General features: G+C 46.7%; 1 protein-coding gene across 13 annotated transcripts in view; it reads left to right on the top strand.

Annotated features, from left to right (window-relative positions):
* Fgfr2 (fibroblast growth factor receptor 2) overlaps window positions 1–19,526 on the top strand; it is a 105,613-nt gene that overhangs the window by 61,224 nt on the left and 24,863 nt on the right. For 4 of the 13 annotated variants that reach the window (XM_075972464.1, XM_075972474.1, XM_075972469.1 and 1 more), the window contains 3 exons: window positions 5,507–5,697; window positions 6,780–6,927; window positions 10,113–10,316. In XM_075972464.1, the coding sequence (XP_075828579.1) occupies window positions 5,507–5,697; window positions 6,780–6,927; window positions 10,113–10,316 (543 nt within the window). Of the gene's footprint in view, window positions 1–5,506; window positions 5,698–6,779; window positions 6,928–8,029; window positions 8,175–10,112; window positions 10,317–19,526 lie in introns of all 13 variants that reach the window. The other 9 variants (XM_075972473.1, XM_075972467.1, XM_075972476.1 and 6 more) reach the window with 3 other exon arrangements.

The raw sequence follows: 19,526 nt of genomic DNA, 5'->3' as shown, positions 1-19,526 counted from the left end.
ATTAATTTATAGGTGTGATTTAAGAGCCCAGTCCTTCTCTGATCTCTGAGCTACCTGTTTGCTGCTTACGAAGACTGGAGACCTCTACTCTGTCCCAGAAGAACTTGTAGGTCTCTTACAGGCCGACATATCATCCTGTCCAGAGGAGTCCTGACATGTTATAATGCTTCAATGGTCAATTAACAAAGATTTATTTTTCGTCACTCAGGTGTTCCCCCCCTTCCTGCCGGCTCCATGATTACTTTGGAATGAAGCAGGCTGTTGTCCTACTCTCGGTGGCTGGGTCTTGGCTCCCAGCTACAGAGCAAGGCTTAAGAGAGTTAATGTGTCTATTTAGTTTCTCAGCAGCTGGGCTTTCTGCTATAGTGAAGTGGACACTTGAAGCAAGGGGGCCAGAGCAAGAGTGAGGGAGAGACAGGAGGGAGGGCATGTATTTTTTTTTAAAGCACTCCAGTCTGTATTTACTAAGCATTTATTCAGAGAAACCTCATTCCAGAGCTGTGGCCAACTGTCCCATAGGCCCCAGCCACACACTTTGGACTGCTCTGCCATTGTGGCTTAATTTGAAATTCACACAGGAACCTCAAATGGTTATTTGAAAGCCCCTCCCTCTCTCCCCCTCCCCCTTTTGGGTCCACATATCTACAACCTGTAAGACCAAATTGTAACTGTTTAAACTGCAGTCAGGAAATAGAGGTAAGCTGCCCGTCGGCCTATCTGCCTTCCGCGTATTTATTTCACTCCCCTGGAAGGAGAAAAAAAAATGTGTTTTCTATAATATCTGCGAGTTCAACATGCTATAAGAGAAGCTTGCCTCACCCTGTAAATCCTGCCTACTGGAGGAGATGTGATCCTTGTTGTCACAGAGAAGAGCTGAGCCAGCACTGGGCGCCGGTCTCTCATCCAGAAATAATTCAGACTAACCCTTTTATTGCAGGGCGCTGTGGAAAGTCGCAGACCTGCGGACCTTGATTTGTTTGAGGCTAGATGAGGTTCAGGGGAGCTATGTGGAGGACTGTCATTCTGGGGCCCACACCCTCTTCTCCTATACCCACGGGAAAGGCCACCTGCTTTGCTTGCTTCCTCATCTGACTTGCTTGCACCCCAACTTTCCAGAAGTTCTCCATCTATTTTTATCCAACTTCCTGGTGGCTGTTGTCTGCCCCCCCCCCCTTTGGACAAGGACTCGCTATGTAGGCCATGTTGACCTTGGATTTGTGGTCCTCCTCTCTCTCTCTCTCTCTCGGGCTTCTGAGTGCTGGGATCCCAGGTGTGCACCCCCATCCCTGGTAGCCCCATAGCTGTTGTTAAGGGTCCACAGACGCCAGTGGAAGATCGAGGGTTGAGGAGGATGAGAAGAGGAGCGTGGTACTTGGCAGAAGCTGGCATCCTGGGTCCTTTTCCAAGACGTTTCAAGCCTCATTCTTCGACTTGTTTAAGGGCAGAGACTAAGGTTGCAAAGGAAATCAAAGCCTGATGTGGAGAAATGAAACATGAGGCCTACTGACTTTTTAAAAACATTTTAAATAACATTCTCCGAGGTTTCATTTTATACTGAGCGCAGCTGTAAGAAGTTTGGGGAGACGGTGTAAGGTTTCTATTACCCAGCAACCGTCCTTGCAGTTTTTCTGCCCGAAGTGAGAAAGAGCTGAGAGAGGGGAGAGGGAGTAGTTAGGAGGTTATTTCACATAAGGTGAGAAAATTTGAAAAGATGAATTCAAGACTGCGAGCTCTAACATTCGGCTTGCTGTAATTTGCACATGCAATAACATTGAACCATTGCAAAGGTCTCTTTTTTTCCCTTTGGGTGAAAATAGTCCGGATAGCTTGGAATAACTTAATAACCAGAGCTCAGCAGCCCTTTGACCACAAGTAAAACAAGACTGCAAGCTCTGGACCAGGCCCTGCCAGTGTTACCCCAGCGACGGATTCCCTGCCCAGGGCTGGCTCGGGAGGAGATGTTGCGTTCTGAAAGCGCTCCTTGTTCACAGGCAATGTTATTTGGTATTACGTGTGTAGTGTTTGCAGTGAGGCCGTTTATTAGAAACAAGTATGGCTGAGGAAAAAGGCTTGCCGTGAAATTCAGTCAATCTGGCTCAGAACCTGTAGATCCTGTAGTACTCCTGTTTCTCGAGAATGTCAATAGGGATACCGCTCATGCACACGTGTGCATACATGCACAAAAGCATGCTTGTGAATGCAAAATTGGAAAACCAAGGCAAGGAATGAACTGATGCTTAAAATTCCTTCCTTGGATCTGGAGAGAAAGAGAGAGAGAGAGAGAGAGAGAGAGAGAGAGAGAGAGAGAGAGAGAGAGAGCGCGCTTCATGGCTAAGAGTGTGTGCTATTTTTTACAGAGGACCCCTAAGTTCAGTTCCTAGAACTTATGATGGGGCTCACAACTGCCCGTAACTCCAGCTTCAGGGGATGCAGTGCCTTCCTCTGGCCTCTAAGATATCTGCATAAACACCTATCTGTGTATGTGTGTGTGCGTGCGTGTGTATAGGTACGTATGTGTATACATTTGTGGAGGCTAGAGACTGATGCTCCTTAGTTTCCCATTGAACCTGGAACTCACAGATTTGTCGAGGCAGGCCGTGGCATTCCATGGACCCTCCCCTCTCCACTTCTCCAGTTTCTCTCAGGCACGTGCTGTCACCCCTGACTTTTTAAATGTATCGTCTAGAGGTTTGAACTCAGACCCTCGAGCTTATGTAGAAGGTGCTTGATTGACAGAGCCATGACCTCAGCCCTCCAATTCCTTCTTTTATGGGAAGGAACTGACCTTGATATTTGACGGGTAGAAATGAGCAGCAACCAGCCCAGCCGAGGGCTTCCATCCTGCTGGTAGAACTCCTGAGACACAGGCTTGGTGAAGACAGAGGAGACATGCATGAGGGGACTTCCCGCATTAATGGGCCCAGCTGGGATTAAAGCAGACTCCATTCATTCCCTGTGGCACACAAGTCCCTCTGGTCCACCCTAGAAGCAGTACACCATCCCAAAGAGTGGAGAGTTTCCTGTGATGTGTGAAGAAATGAAGCTTTGAGACTTTTTTTTTCCTGATTACAAAAACGAACAGTCTAGCTTCTCTGTTCTTTGCTCAACCTACGTGGGTGATAAAGGAGCAGACGAATGACTCTTTGTGGGGGGCTCTGACATCCTTATCTTTATTGTATGGAAATGTAGGTGTCTATGAAGTGATGGAAGATTCCAGAATGAAATGTGCTCAAACCTTTTCTTTCTTTTTACAAAGCTCCTTAAGGGCCAGCAACGGGCTTATGGAGTGGAGTCAGTTTGTAAATAGTCTGGCTCCGGTTCAGCAAATTCCACAGAATGATATTTTCATCAGGAAGGCCCCCGATACAAAAAGACTTGGAGATCTATCATTCTAGTTTGCTGCGTCCAGCCCAGTGCACAGGGAACCTCAAACATGGGACCATTGTTGAGCTGGCGTTCTCCTTGTTTCTCTTAACTATTTTTTTGTTGTTGTTATGAGGCAAGGTCTTACCATTGTAGCTTTGGCTGGAACTCACTCTGTAGACCAGGCTGGCCTCGAACTCACAGAGATCCACCTGCCTCTGCCTCCCAAGTGCCGAGGTGACAGGTGTGTGCCACCATGCCCAGCTCTGTCTGAACTGTCTTTGTTAAGCTGGCACAGTGGAACTCATGGTTGGAGAACGAGGAAAGGAGAAGTGTTGGAGTATATCAGCCTGCGCTTGTGAAGGGATTGGTAACTGGATGGCGTGCAGCCATTGATAGCGCTGCTGTGGGGAAGGTTCCAGTAAATTCGTAATGACGGTGCTTTTGTATTTGAGATCAAACAGCAGCCCAGTCTGTGAATTCTTTCTTGTTCACTCGATTATTCATCCATTTGTTCATTCAGTCATTTGTTTTGCTGTTGGAAGAGCAGTTATGTGTGGTGGACTCCTAATGTAGCTTTAGCCTTATCTTCAGTCATGGGTAGACCAGATCTCTCGAATGTCTGTGATTAGCCTCTGCTTTTCCTCTCTTCTCCATCCCTGGCCACCACTATTCCATTCCTTTGGTATATGGATTTGAGAGTTTTACGGCCCTCCTAGAAGTGGGGTCAAACAGTATCTGTCCAATGACGGATGAGTTTTGTCTAGCATAGTGTCCTCCAGGTCCACTCCTGCTGTCCATGGGCATCAAATTGCACGATTCCCTTCTTTTCAAAGCCGTTTTTCCATTGCCTATAGAGACCAGAGTTTTTATTTTACCCATTCTTCTGTTGATCAAATTAAAATCTTGGTGGTTGTGATTAGTTCTGTGATACATGTGTTTCTCTCTGATCTTCACTGAAGTGAGGGTTGCTGGATCAGATGACTTGCTTTGGCTTTTACTTCAGACTTCCGATACTTACCCCAGTACTGAAAGTGGTACAGGGCCTTACCCTCCAGGCCCTCAATAGTTCTGGTCATATTACGCTTTAAATGATAGTTTTGATTTGCATTTTCCCAATGATTACAAATGCTAAGCATCATTCCAACTGCTTGTTAGCCATTTGCATGTCTTTGGAGAAAGTTCTTAGTCCAGTTTTAGTTGGCTATTACTTAGTTTCTTGAGGCATCTCATATAGTTGCCAGCACACCTGACCCGATCCCTCTCTGGATAGCTGCTGAGAACACCTCTCATCTGGAGAGGAACCCTCTGGTGTAAGACGAGGAGGAGTGTGCTTTGTTGAGAATCTTCTCTGAGGCTAGAAAAGAATGGCCAAGCATCTTCCCGTGGGGTTCCTCTGATACTGTGAAACTCAGCCTGAAAATGGGTCTGTCCCTGTGTTTCTTTAGTGCCACACCTGAGAAAGCTAAGGAATATCTGCGTATATACATCGGGTGCCTGGCACTTAGTGACACTTGGTACTTGTCAAATAAACGAACAACTAAAGAAAAGGCCACGGAATGGCATCTGTGTCATGATAAAAAGAGAGGGATCCAGTTAGTATGGTTTCAACCTCACTTGGGGCATTAGTTTGCAATTTACTTTTTAAAGTGGGGAAGATAAGACTTCCCAGACCCTCTTAGCAATGAACTGGGAGAGACCATGCATAGAAGAACCTCTCTTGATGGTCAGCGTGACCTGACAAGTTAGCCATGTCACATGCCCATGCTGTCTAAATTACATCCATAGTGAATCACTGGGTATCATCTCAAGCCAAATAGGTGAGTAAGGACCTTCCACCAGCTCCATCTGACTCCCAGATGGCTGAAGTAAAGAACTTCCCCTCATTCACTAGGTAGCCCGTAACTCGCGGTGTAGTGCATGCTGAATTCTGTAAATAAGTACCCTTTACAAGGGGTGTGCTCCAGCGATCCGCTTTGAAGTCATTTGTGTTGTCCATGGGGCCCCCCGTGTTATTCCAAAAGAGTCAGCCAGCAGACGGGAGGCCTTTTTGGCTTGAGTTCCCCCGACAGCCTCCTGGACAACACAACTCATTTATTGCTTTCTCTCCCCCTCCCATCGCCTCTCTCCCTCTCTTCGTCAGAGCGATCACCACACCGGCCCATCCTCCAAGCTGGACTGCCTGCAAATGCATCTGCAGTGGTCGGAGGGGACGTGGAGTTTGTCTGCAAAGTTTACAGTGATGCCCAGCCCCACATCCAGTGGATCAAGCATGTTGAAAAGAACGGCAGTAAATACGGGCCCGATGGACTGCCCTACCTCAAGGTCCTGAAGGTGAGGACTTTCTAGATCCCAAGGGGCCTACAGTGAGGGCTCCCTTGGGGTTTCCGCCAGATTCTTTGACTTCCTGTTGAATTTCAGAGATTGGTCTCTTTATGGGCTAGTCAGTAGAGTGTGTTAAGCAACTAGTAGCCACCAGGCCTGCTAGTAATAGTTCTGAAGGGGGCTGTGGAGTAGGGGAATTGCTCCTATGCAATTGGTGGATTCAGCTGTTTTGGTCAGCCCTGAAGTCTTACAGGAGATGCTAGTGAGGGTTAGCCAGATGGTATATCTTCAAAACCGGGATCGGAGGTGCAGCTTGCAAGGTAGTGTGCAGAGTAAATGGGGCAGAATAGAGGGAACAACTGACAAGCTCTAGACACTGTGCCAATGTTATTCTGATGTTGTTTTACATTTTATGATGTTTGATGTCATATTTGTTACAATTAAATTTTAGTAGCCACCTTTTAGGAACAACGATTTTCTTTTTCAAAACATTCTCTCTCACCTCTTTGTGATTTTCGTGTGGTCTTCTTTCTGCACCTGTAAAATAATGAATGAGGAGAACTCCCTTCTCTCTGTACTTATCCTTAAAAGACAATTTTTTCCCCTTCCTCAAGTTCCCATTTTTGTGGCTTCAGACTCTTTAGTTTCCAGGTCTTAGCTTCCCCTCCAGCATGGTGAGCTAGGTCTGCGTTGTCAATTCTAAGCCATGCCTGCCTGTCTGCCATGCTCACAGGGGGTGTACTCACCAAGAACAGTCTTCCTGTACAACCGTAGGAGCGACAGGGGGCAAATGAAGAACTCACAACCAATAAGTCTTCTCTCTAGCCAGCCGTACCCAGGATCCAGAGTGCTGGAGACAGCCGGCCAGCCGGGAGAGCAACACCCATCCCACCGACTGTTCGCCCTTTTCCCCCTACACTATCAGATCACTGCTGTTCACCAACTCGACTCATTTTGTTCCTCCCTCACCCACAGCCCTTTAGAAGTAATTAATGGAGATTGTTTTCTTGTGGTGTGTTGGTGGTGGGACCATAGGCAGCACCGAGTCCTTCCCGGTTGGCCATTATGTTGTTTTCCTATGTCTGTTCTAGCACTCGGGGATAAATAGCTCCAATGCAGAAGTGCTGGCTCTGTTCAATGTTACGGAGATGGATGCTGGGGAATATATATGTAAGGTCTCCAATTATATAGGGCAGGCCAACCAGTCTGCCTGGCTCACTGTCCTGCCCAAACAGCAAGGTAACAACGTTTTTGTGTTTGTGTTTTGCTTTTGTTTTTTTGTTTTTGTTTTTTAAAGAAAACTGGATATAGAAGTTGAAAAGACTCGGTGCTTTGGGAGGCAGCAGGCAGCTTCTAGAATAACTCTTGTGGCCTTGGTATATTTATAATGATCTTTCTTTGGTGGTGCAGCTGGCACCACGCCAGCAGCCATGGAAAAATGCCCACAATGTTCAAAGTGCTTGAAGATTATCGTCCACCCCCACCCGGTTTTCAAGCCCTCCTTTCTGGTCTGTCGTGTTTGGACTGCATCCTTCCCTGATCACTGTCTGAGTACCATGTGAACCTCGAGTTTGCATGCATTGAGTCTGCAGTATCTGTCTATTAGGCAGGACTCACATTGCTCTTTACACTGGTCGTGTAGAGAAATGCTCGCATGATAGGATTCGCCCAACCAAACTTTTGTTTGTTTGTGTTGATTCCATACCCGGTCCTATCCAACACTGGAGGCTGGTGATCGTCTCGTGAATGTGTGACTGGGCGATACTGAAGTAGCCACATTCAGACATTCATATTAAAAAAGGAAACAAAAGAAATTCCAGTTTTTCTGTAAGACAAGATGATAACAGCCTGAGAGAAATCAACCAAACTCTGCTAAGATAACCTCCCACCTTGGTTCCCATGGAGCCCAAGGAATGTGTGAGCTGACTACCTCACAGCTTATCGCCCATGTTTTTTGTTCCATCACACCTGAGAACCTTCTCTTTCCTCACAGTGGGAGTTTGCATCCAACAAGACCAGAACCCATAGCCCCTCTGGGCCACAAACTTTTTGGAAAAACCACCCCCCAAACCCAAGTGAAAACAGTCAGAGAACTCTGTGGGCTCATTTTTCCATGTGTTCAATTGCATGCATGTCTAGGTGGTGACGCCGGTGTGGTGACGGGCCTGCAGAGGTGAGCTGGCCGGTGTCTCTCGGTTGTGGGCTTTGTGGATGGGCTGCAGTCGGAATCTCCTGATGGCCGGTACCCCCTGGAGCTGCTGGTACGAGGCCTCTTGGTTCCAAGGCCCCCTCCACAATCATTCCTATGTCTAGCCTTTTTCTCGCTTCCTTTGTTTTCTAGGCTGCCGGTGTTAACACCACGGACAAAGAGATTGAGGTTCTCTATATTCGGAATGTAACTTTTGAGGATGCTGGGGAATATACGTGCTTGGCGGGTAATTCTATTGGGATATCCTTTCACTCTGCATGGTTGACAGTTCTGCCAGGTACATACTGCTCTTTCTCTCCGTGGGTTTTTCTCTTTTCTTGGTTGATTGCTATAAAATTAACACAGCTTCTGTTCTTAGAAATAGCCCCTTTTATCTATTGCATAAAGATGCAGAGAAAATAAATATTCAAAGTGACCCCCAGGGATAAGAAACCGCCTTAGATATTCATGTACAAGGAGATCCCATACTCGTATGTCGAGTCAAATTTCACCTTTAAAACCCAAAGGGATCTCATAATTTTAGTGAATCCTTAAGCTGATGATTCAATGAGCTACTCCTAAGAGGGAAGTCAAAATTACTTGTGAAATTCATAAGTCATTTTTTTTTCCCATTGCAAATCTCACTTTGCTAAAAAATCCCCTATGTGGTTTGATGCCTCTCGGTCCACCTTGCTTACATTTCATTTGAGTACAGCTAGATGTAGATCAGGGTGCCTGGGAAGCACCTCAGGATGCAGGTGTGCAGAAGCAGTGTGTTACCTTGGGAATCCGGTGGCTTGCTGCATGCCTCGCTAGGGTGGACTTTCAGTTTGCTTTGACTGCAGCGCATGCATAGGCCGTCTCGGGCTTGATGTTATTTCTGCCTTCTAGAGAAATCAACATCAACAAAGCCCCTTGCTGTCCAAGTCTCTAACCAGTGCCTCTGTTCTAGTCCTACTTTCTTGACAAGTGCCTGCCCTCACTCACGCTTTGCCTCGCGTTTCCTTTGGAAAACTGCATAGACCGTATATCGCGGCTCATGACGCTTGTCTACTCCAGTTATTAATGCCTTGTTTCTAGAGGACCATGCGTACTGCATGCTTGTTTTATGGCTTGTAAAAAAAAAAAAAAGTAAATCGATCGTTTCGTTTTGTGCTGTGCTGCTGAGAGTATTGACTGTCTTTGCAGAAAGTAGTTTTTCTGATTAAAATATATAAGCTCTAAAATAATAAGCATTGCACCCGTCTTCCCTTTGGTTATGAATCTGCTCTGTGAGTATGTATTCTTGAAACAGAGATGCCTCTCCTGTTGAGCTTGCTTATACTTGCAATGCTGTGCTCTGTAAGTGCCCAACTGGCACTTCTTAACCAATTTGCCTGATAGCACCGTTCCCTTGAGGAAGTGCAGCTTGAGGATATACTGTTTGGGAATACACTGCTTGTAGATGGATCATCTGAGGACCAAGGAGGGGCTGATAGAGCTGACCAAAGAATGTGCTAAGTCAGTCACATCTCTACCCATATGCGGTGCTATGTTTTTTTAAAAGGTTCAGTAACAAGTTAATGTAACCTGATATACAAACATTTTAGTGGTTATTAGGTATTATATATTATGTATTATATATGTGACTGTCTCATGGTTGATGCATCTGATTGTTTAATTGGATAATATTCTGGACAGTGTGAAGGGACTCACCAAAATGTTTTGGGCTAGCCTATTAGATGGCTGTAAAGTCCATGTGGAGCTGTGGTCCTCTGGGGCCCCGTTGAGCCTTCCCTTGAAGTGCCCCCGTAGGAACAACAAAGCATCGTCCCCATCTCTTTAGAAACAAAGTGGACATGCTTCTTTTGAACAATTCTCAGTTTGGTTTATGTTTAGTGGCGACATCGCCAGAGATTCCTATGGTGGGGAACTGGGTGTCCTGCTCTGTCCAGGGGCCTCATGAAATGTGGCCTTGTAACCTCCTATTACAGTTTGGTATCAGCTATGCTGATCACTGATCACAGAGAAGGTGGCTATCTGGGTTGTGGTGATTAACTGAGGAGCCCTTGACTGTTAGCATTTGGAGAGACCCAGGCTGGAGGCACACGGCTATTGTGCCCCTGAATATCCCTCTGCATTGACTTATTGACGGGGGCCTTTGGAGTGATTCTGTTAGCTACACTATGATGCATCCCTCCGGCATCCTAACTCTGTGGCCTACTCATTTGTTCCTATTCTGTGATCTGCAATCTAGCGCCGGTGAGAGAAAAGGAGATCACAGCTTCACCAGATTACCTGGAAATAGCTATTTACTGCATAGGGGTCTTCTTAATTGCCTGCATGGTGGTGACAGTCATCTTGTGCCGAATGAAGACCACGACCAAGAAGCCAGACTTCAGCAGCCAGCCGGCTGTGCACAAACTGACCAAGCGCATCCCCCTGCGGAGACAGGTAACAGAAAGTAGATAAAGAGTTTGAAGAAACTTACTCCCCGTTACCACCCAGCCAGCTCCTGGATCTTTTCCTCCATCTTGATTCCCCCCTCTAATGTCTGCGAACCTCAGGTCACTGTGTTGCTCTGGGATGAGTGGGCGGGGTCTAATTTTAAAGGAAGAAAGCACAGCAGTGTGCTAGTCAGAGTTGCTCCGAGGGAGGGGCAGTTTCTCGGGAGGCCCCGTCCTGGGGTTGGTGGTAAGATTCAAGGACAGGAGTCTGTAGGAAGATCAGCAATGTCTGGGATACGTTGCCTCTTTGGGAGCCGGGCTTGGATATTCACATGGCGCTTTCGCCTTGGCAAGAAAGAGACTTTAGTTTTCTTTGCTTTATTGTTTCAAGTAGAGATCAGAAACATACAGTCAGAAGGTTCAACTGAACTACTGCTTACATGAGAGTGGACTGCGATTTCTTCTAAACTGGGTTAGGGCTGAATCTGTCTGGTTTTTAAAATAACAGTGTATGCTTATATTATTGCCTATAGGTTATAGGTGTGGCTAGGGATTCAGTGATAAGATTTTATGCGTGCGAGCGTGTGTGCGTGCGTGCATGTGTGCGTGCGTGCGTGTGTGTGTTATAAACACGTGTGTTCAGGTGCCTGTGAAGGCCAGAAGAAGGCGTCAGATCCTCCAGTGCTGGAGTTGCAGGCGGCTGACGGCTTCCTGACATGAGTCGTGGGAGCTGAACTCCGGTCCTCTAGAAGAGCAGCAAGCCCTCATTAACTACTGAGCCATCTCCCCAGCCCCCAGATAACATGATTGTTGTATGGAACAGGGAGAAGGTTACCTTTAACCCTGAGCTTGGTCTTTGATGGCTAGCTGTGGGGAAAGTGAGGCTAGAGGGAACCTTGACTGTGTCAGGAAACAAAGCCCTTCAAAAGTGGATAGGAAAGGAAATGTTTGACTTCTCCTCTGCTTGTTCGTGGAGGCTCAGAGCCAGGGTGTGTAGATGCAAATATTTCAGAAAGGATTTAGAACTGATTCCGATAAGATTGTCATTATTTTTCAGGTAGAAATTGAAATGGCCCATACTGGCTGTGCTCCACTGTGTATGTTAGTAGAACCCGGAGATGTTTGTTAAGACTGCATTAAGACTAAGATTCGTTAGTCTCTGAGATTCTTATTCAGTAGATCTTGAGTGGATCTAGAAGCCTTCATTTTAAACACTTCCTCAGGCGACACTTTAAGAATCTCTGGGTTTGACCTAATTCTACCGTTCCTGGGCCTTCAGCTAGCAAGGTCCTTTCTGTGGACAAGGTTCTAGAAGGAACTGGGGACCAGCTGGCCAGTGGTGACTTTGACACAGGCCTGGCTGTTCTCAGCCCTGCTTCACACTACAGGCTGAGCAGGTCCTTGTCAGCTTTGAGACCTCATTCCCAACAGGTATTTCTTGCAGAGGCTTGAAGTAGAAGCGCATGGTAGATGCAGCCAGTGACCAACTGTGTTAAGTGTGCGGATCAAAGAGGTCCTGTGGGTTCCTTCTGGCCGTTGAGAAAGCTATTGTGACTTTGAATGACACCACTGTCATTTGTGGGATCAGAGAAGCAAGATGGGGCTGAAGTCAGTTCCTTGCCCTGTGAGTTGCTGGGAGAGTTCGATCGTAAGATAATTCTTACCTGACCAGGTACTTTAAGGCTTTAGGCTGAATAGCCACCCCTTCATAGCCTCTCCTCATCTCTTACCCTGATCGTCCATCTTCCATGACATCTTCCACATTGGAACTATGGCACAGGGGGTTTAAATAAAGGGAGTGATGTCCCCATCTCCATTATTTTTTTTTTATAATAGGAGGAGCAAGTAAAATCTGTAATGGTATAGCGAGGCCATTGGCCCATAATTAATTCATCGTTTTAAAAAATGCATCTTTATTTATGTGTATGTATGTTTATATGTGTGCAGGAACTCTTGGGTTGCCTGGAGAAGGCACTGGATTTCTTGTAGCTAGAGTTACAGGTAGTTTCGAACTGTCTGATGTGGGTGCTGGGACTAGAACTTGGGGCCTCTGCAAGAGCAGCAAGTGCTCTTAATCACTGGGCTATCTCTCTAGCCCTCATCATTTTTAAAGAAAACTCTTCTTACTTTTTTTTGTTTGTTTATGCAGTACGTGTGTGTGCGTGTGTGTGTGTGTTTGCATGTGGGCATGCACATGCCATAGCGTGTCTATCGTGACCAGAGGACAACTTCCATGGGAGCCAGGGCCTTCCTCCACCAAGTGTTTCCAAGGAATCAAGCAGGTAGGGCTCTTGGTACTGAGCACTGTTTGTTACCTGAGAAGCCATCTTGTTGGCTCCAGCATCTTTTAAAGAAGAAGTTTCACATGGGCTGCCATGTTCTTCCTGCCGCTTCCTGTAAAGAAGGCAGCTGCCCCCGAGGTCCCCTGGACACACGTGCTCATCATGTTTTCCTCTCTTTGGCCCAATGACTGTCCTCATTATCCATTTCCCCCTGAGCCCTCCATTCTTCTAATATTCCCTGTGCAACCAAAGGGAAACTTTGGGTTTCTTCTCATTTCCCTCCTCTTGCATTCATTGTCATTTACTAAATGCACAGCTTAAACCAGGCACCCAATTTAGTGCATGGGCCTACGCCAGGATTCTTGGGATGGGGTTGTGGCTGAGTATAGGAGTGTTTGCCTAGCCTGCCCAACCCCATCATCACCAATAATACTAATACTACTTACTAATACTAATATTAATAGTAATACTACTAATAATAAATCAAACAGTTTTATGGCAGATAAAGCCTGCCCATTTGCCATTAACTCAAGGTCCTTTTGAAATATTTCAGCAGGGTCACGTTGTATAAGAAAAGTGTGTGGGTACCAGGCCCTCTGGATAAATAAGTCTCTGGGAGATAAATGGGTGAAAGAGGGATTGATGGACCCCAGCATTTTCTAGAGTGTGCTACTGCTCTTCCCAAAGCACAGCCTCCTTCGGGGAGGAGGAGATGTTTATCTTGTGTCTGGATAAAGAGAGTATTGGGCTGTGGCTGGAGGGAAAAGTCCCACAAAGGCCTGGAGATAGGTTAATGACAGAGTGCATACCACAGGGATGCCAAGCATGCCTTTTACCTGGCGACAGATGAGCCTGTAATCAGATGTCTGGAGGACGGCTGCTCCCAGGCATTCAGAGGCTGGGCTTCGTTCTGTGTTAGCCTGAGCTCCCGTATGATACAGCTTCCAGTCCACCTTTGATCCTCCTGGCCTTGATTCTTGACCTTCACAGCATGGAGACTCACAGGCTCTCTCCACGCGGTTCACCCTTGTCTTTGTTGCTGTGTTTACTCATGCTGCATTTGTGCGTGCAGATGTGTAGGTATGTGCAGATGTGTAGGTATGTGCAGATGTGTAGGTATGTGCAGATGTGTAGGTATGTGCAGATGTGTAGGTATGTGCAGATGTGTGCTGCGGCAAAATGATAACCTTAGGTGTCATTCATCAGATGTGGTCCACTCCCTACCCCTTTTGGTTTTTTTCGATGCAGAGTTTCTCACTCATTGGCCTGGAACTAGCCAAGTCATCTAGGCTGTCTGGCCTGTGAGCCCCAGGGCCTGCTTTCTTCTTCTTCTTCTTTAATGTAGGTCCTAGAGATTGCTCGCAGGTCAAGGAAGGCCATTTACCCTTTGAACCATCTCCTTCTCAGCCCTTCTTTCTCCTTCTTGATGTTTACTTCCCTGCCCAGCCCTTGTTTAAAACAGATATTTCACTTTATGTTATTTTTTCTGAGGCAAAAATGTAGAGTTTTTTTTGTTTGTTTGTTTGTTTCAATATCAAATTCTTTATAGCCTTTTTAAAAGTAAACGTTGATTTGGGGAGACTTTTTGTATACTTTGATTCTTGGAGAAAGAAAAGTAACTTTATAAGCAGGTAGGAAGCCTGTGGGATCTCCCTATAATAGGGATTCATCCCTCCCTTCCAAGGCTGGGACTGAACACTTTGTAGGCATCCGCTCACTTGCCTCTTACTTCTTGGTACTTAGGGTGTTAAATGGCAGTAGCCAACCCAGAGAAGCACCTTGTGAGCCAAGTGGACCATCGGTGGCCAATGAGAAATAGTTTTTGTGTAGCCCTGAGTCCAAGGGGAGGGATTTGCCTTGTTATTTCCACAAGTCCCTTGTCAGCAGAGATGGACAGAGGAAGCCTTGCTTAAAAGGCGGTGGGTGCCGTGTTTGTTGAGGTTTCCCAGGGTGTGTCAGCTCTTCCTCTGAAGCCGGAAGCTTGCATAGGGCAAGATGGAGAATCAGCTGTTGGCTGGCCGTGTCCAGATGAATCCATAGCCTACCCAGTCACACAAGGGACTGTGGTGTCTGTCCCCAGCCTCAGCCACTGACATGGGCAGCTGAGAAAACCAGAGAACAATTTCATAATGCCTTTGAGGCATTTGGTCATTAGGGCTGGGAAGGAGGAACCCTTGATTCCAGAGCTGCTCTCGGGGCGACGTTTTCATGGTCTTGGAGTATCCCAAACTCAGTGAAAGTAAGTTCTGACTTGCTCACTGCTGAGCAGCTCAACACCATGACCTGGAATCCCCTTTGTGATGTATCAACCCAGTGCTGCCGTGTACTGGTTCTCGAAAACATCTGGGTAACTGAATAGTTGTAGATGCCCCAAGTGGAGTCCACTTATTCATAGGAATCTTCCGCCTTTCTTTTCCCCCATTGAGCCTGGCCTTTCTCTGATGAGGCCCAAGTGTAATAGAATTTCTGGGCTAAGTGTTTTGTTGTTGTAGCAGGCCATTCAAGCATCCACGTGTGGTAGGGACTGTTTAAGGAGAAGTCTGAGTAATTACCTAACTTTTGTTATGGAAGGCGGGGGGGGGGGGGGCGAAATCCACCCCTAGAGATCCCCTGAAGCTTGGTGTCATGCAGACCTTCTGCTTGGCTATAGGTAGAGATGTGTGGAGCTAGACTTATAATAGAATTATGTGCTCCCTGGGCTTCTGTTCTGATGTGGAAGGCTCCGCATCTGCCTGGGAGTCGGAGGGTGTCTCCAGTAGGCTGTGGTCCAAGGCTGTGTGTCAGTCCTCAGGAATAAAGACAAGCATGACACATTCCTCACCACCTCGTCTTTGCTTCTGCCTACTCTGTCGTCTGTGAGGTCCCCTCTGAATGTTCAGCTTAATCCACAGTAAAGATATGGCAGCTATTTCTTGGTGGCCCTTTAAAAAGAAATGGGGAGAAAACCCACTTCCTCCCTTAATCTCCCACATGTACTATGGAAATATATGAAAAGCACATTGAGTTCAAAGCTTGATTTATGGCACGTGGTAAAGGGATCCCGCCATGTAAGGCAGCCGAGCTGGAGACTGGGAAGAGCGCATGGCTTTTTAAAAGCCGCCTGCCAAGATTTGGGTGGGTGGGGGAACCGTTTACTGGAGTGTTAGCTTTTATTGTTTGTAAGTAACTTCTCACTGTGGGATGGCTTTAAGCACACTGAAGGGGAAACTCCCAGATTGAAGTTTTCTAGATTAAGGACTGAAGACTATCTGAAGAGGGAAGTTATAATTAAAAAAGAAAGAAAATCAGCCATATGATGGTTCTAAGGAAACGGATGGCTTTCAAGGTGGGCGGCGGGGCCTCAATTCATAGGGAAGGAGCCCCTGAAACACAGGGTTCCTGGGGGAACCCCCTGCCGGAGATGCTGCCAAGCCCTCCAGACAGGTTGAATTTCTGAGGAAGGGGAATGAAAAGAAAGCCAGTTATACTTTACGGTCCCACAGGGGATTTTAACAGTATAGTAAAATGCATGAAGGTAAAATTAAGACATACCTCTGTAGACAGCGAGAGCAGGTTCTGTATGTTCAGATACTTTGGGTATTTTCTTATCCTTTCTCTCTCTTTGTGTTTTTTTTTTTTTACAAAGGTATTTCCCAGGCTTGTCATTGAATCTGAATCTGCACTTTCTATTGAACAAAACTCCCCCACGTAAACACAGTTTTATACTTTAGTAGCAAGGGCTGCAGCAAAGACTGTCAAGGTTTTTTTCTTCTGTGTTATTTTTAATTTTTTTCTGTTTTCCATTTTGAAAAGTGTTCACATTAAAACCTTGTGAAGAGGCTCTGTTGCAGGGTGTGTGTGTGTGTGTATGTGTATGGTAAACTTGTGCCGCAGGGCTCTGGTGTTCATTCCCACTGGGTCCGAGGTTCTCCATAGAGCAGTTACTGTCAGACCAGATGTAAAGCTCTCCAGTTTGCAGTAGCCCCTCAGTCATATTCACCAGCAGGACTGTGTTACCCCGTAGCTTGCCTTCCTCCACCTTAGGACTGTCCCCTAACTCCTACAGCCTTGGCATTTCTCACTCACTGGAGCCCCAGGCCATCCTGGCTGGCAGCTGAGGGTCCCATCTTGTGAATAAGGTATGCAATTAAAGTGTATCCTGTCTAGCATCAGAACAAGCCCACACAGCGAGGCGCTCTGAAGAGCTATGGCTGTCCCAGCTCAGCAGCAGCTGCTCAGCCTGCGCTGGCTTCCTGCTGCCCTGCTAACTCTGTGAGCTGGGATTGAGACCTCCCAAGACTCACACGTAGACCCGGGACTCTGACCTTAAGCACCCAGTGCCATTGAGCAGGATGCAGCCCACCAGACCCAGGGCAGCTTGGCCCTGGATGGTCACTGGGTTTGCACACTGAAGAATGTGGAAACATCACACAGCAGCCTGGTGGCACAAGAGAGGGGGCGAAGGCACGGATCTGGCTGCTTTCTGACTGAAGTCTGTATTTTTCAAGCCTCTGCCTTCCTTTTTCTCTTTACTCATTCTTATTTGATTCCAAATGATATTTTTGTTAAAGAAAGAACTTCTCCTAAAACACAAAAGAGACATAAGATCGTGGTAATAAAATCTAAATGATACAGAGAGTTCTGGAATAAGACCTGTATCTTCCTCTGCTCTCAACTCTGTATCTCTCTCCTTAAAAGGTGACCACTGCTAGCCTTAGATATCCTTCCAGAAAATGCCTGTAGTGGCATCCCCAGGGTGAGCACTGACTCCCAGGGACACACCACAGAGGCTGCCGTGTGCCACTGGCTTCTGAACATCAGCACCATTTAGCACTGTGGTCCCCTGCAATTTCCCAGTTAGTGTCTCCTCCTCAATGGTCCTAGCAGTCTGTGTGTATTCCATGGTTCCTGACGCTTTCGTTCTGGAACTTGTGATGTCGGCCCAGCTGATGGTCCTGTGAAGAGCATCCTGGCTGCATGTAGCAGCCTCTGCTGGCTTTTTGCTCTCTGGGGCCTGTCTCTTTCTTTCCTGAGCTGATGCTTACTAATTTGACTGTGACTTTTTGCCTCTGATCCTCTGGCGTGAATTTCTACTACAGTAAGTGATGTTTTTTTTGGTTTTTGGAGGGTTTTTTTGTTGTTGTGGTTTTTTTTTTTTTGCCTGTTTGTGTGGAAATACTACCAGAAAGATCTTCAAAATAATTAAATAAAAAAAGTACGCACTCTTTGCAAGCATAACCTATAACCCTGATTCAGAATAAGTCAGGTAGGTGCTTCCAGGGAAGCGCTGTAGGCTAACCCCATTCCAGAATCTTCTGAGTCCCCTTCCTGTGGATGAAGCTTGTGATATTTTTTGTGGCCAGTGCAAAGCAGACATCATGATGTGGTCAGAAAACCGGTTTCTGACGCAGCCTGCAGATGAGACAGCTCACCACTGGAGGCTGGACACCAAGCAGACCGTGAAAGGGGTTGGGAGTCTTCCTCCTCATGCTCTGGGTGAGGCTCTTACTTAGTGGCTCCCACCTGGTGGCTTTAGTAGGGAGCAAGGGGAGTGGATTCTAGAGGAGCTCACACGTCCCTAGCCCAACTCTTCCTGCCACTTCTGCGTTTGCCTTTGAGGTTGGGCCCTTGAGGTATGGCTCTCTATTACACAATTATCAGTCCTGTGGTTCCTTCTTTTAAAAAAAGAAACAATTTTTGTCATGCCACAATGAGTAAAGGCCCTGTCTCCGTAGTAAAATTTAGATTCTTCTAGGGGTTGGTAAGATGGCTCAATGGGCAAAGGCGCTTGCTGCAAGCCCGATGATCTGAGCTCAATTCCTGGAACCTATGTGGTAGAAAGAGAGAACTGGCTCTCAGAAGTTGTCCCCTGACCTCCACACAGATACGCAAGCAAACACACACACATAGATTTCATTTTAAAAAGAAATCACCTTTCCACTTCCCCAAAGGCAAGTTCAGAAGGTTCAGAAATGTCCCCATGTATATTTTAAATAATGGGATTTCACGCCAAAACTCATCCCTTGATTTTAACATTTTGTTTCTTTTCTTTTTCCTTTCCTTTTATTTCTTTTTTTTTCCTCCCAAGATAGGATCTCTGGGCTTGAACTCACTATATGGCCAAGGATAACCTTGAACGCCTTTGATTTTAATACTACAGGCACCTTTTTTCACTTTTATTGAGGGTGGCAGGGATTTACGAAGAACAGACAGGCATGACAAATGGGACAGTCCCAGGAACAACATAGGTCCTTGGGTTCCTCTGACGAGAGTGTAGGATTCACCTGCGAAAAAGTTCTTTTGGCTTCATCTTTGCCAGTTGGGTTGAGGAGGCGTTTGTGTGCTCAGCTGGGGATCCCCAGCCATGCCATGGATGGAAGCCAGGATGGCTTGGGGTGAGGCCTAGATGGTGCCTGTCTAACCTCATATCCATGTGTCTTTGGCCAAACCCTCAGTCGTGGTCTAGAATGAAGCAGTACCCAGCAGCCCACAGTCATACCCGGGCACAGCCTTCACATGGATTCTGGGTAAATTTTCTTTCTCAGGGATCAGTCAAGGGGAGACCGTGTGTTTAAGAGATAAACACCGTGTCTGGCCTAGGCTGATACGGATCAAGGGAAACGAGAAAGTCACTTGGTAAAGCCCTGTGTGTTGCCAGGTGGGAGAGGATCCTTCCTATGTGGTTCAGTGTGGCGGTGTCTTTCCCTCAACTCTTGGTCTCATGTGTTCACTGCCCTGCCTACTGAAGAAGCCAAAGTGACAGGAGCCAGCCCATTCTCACTAAATGGTCCTGGCATCATCAAGTTTCAGAAGGACTGGGGACAGATGAAGAATGACCTCCCAGTGCCTGGGCCTTGGGTTTCCTCGAATGAAAGACCTTTGAGTTCCCAGAATGCCCTTCCCACGCATACGCACCCCTCTTTCCTTGAGATACCCTTTTACATTCTGGAGGCAAAGGCAGCG

Source organism: Microtus pennsylvanicus, chromosome 5 (genome assembly GCF_037038515.1).
Source record: "Microtus pennsylvanicus isolate mMicPen1 chromosome 5, mMicPen1.hap1, whole genome shotgun sequence".
In the NCBI taxonomy this organism is placed as follows: domain Eukaryota; kingdom Metazoa; phylum Chordata; class Mammalia; order Rodentia; family Cricetidae; genus Microtus; species Microtus pennsylvanicus.
This window is presented reverse-complemented; position numbering and strand designations above follow the sequence as displayed.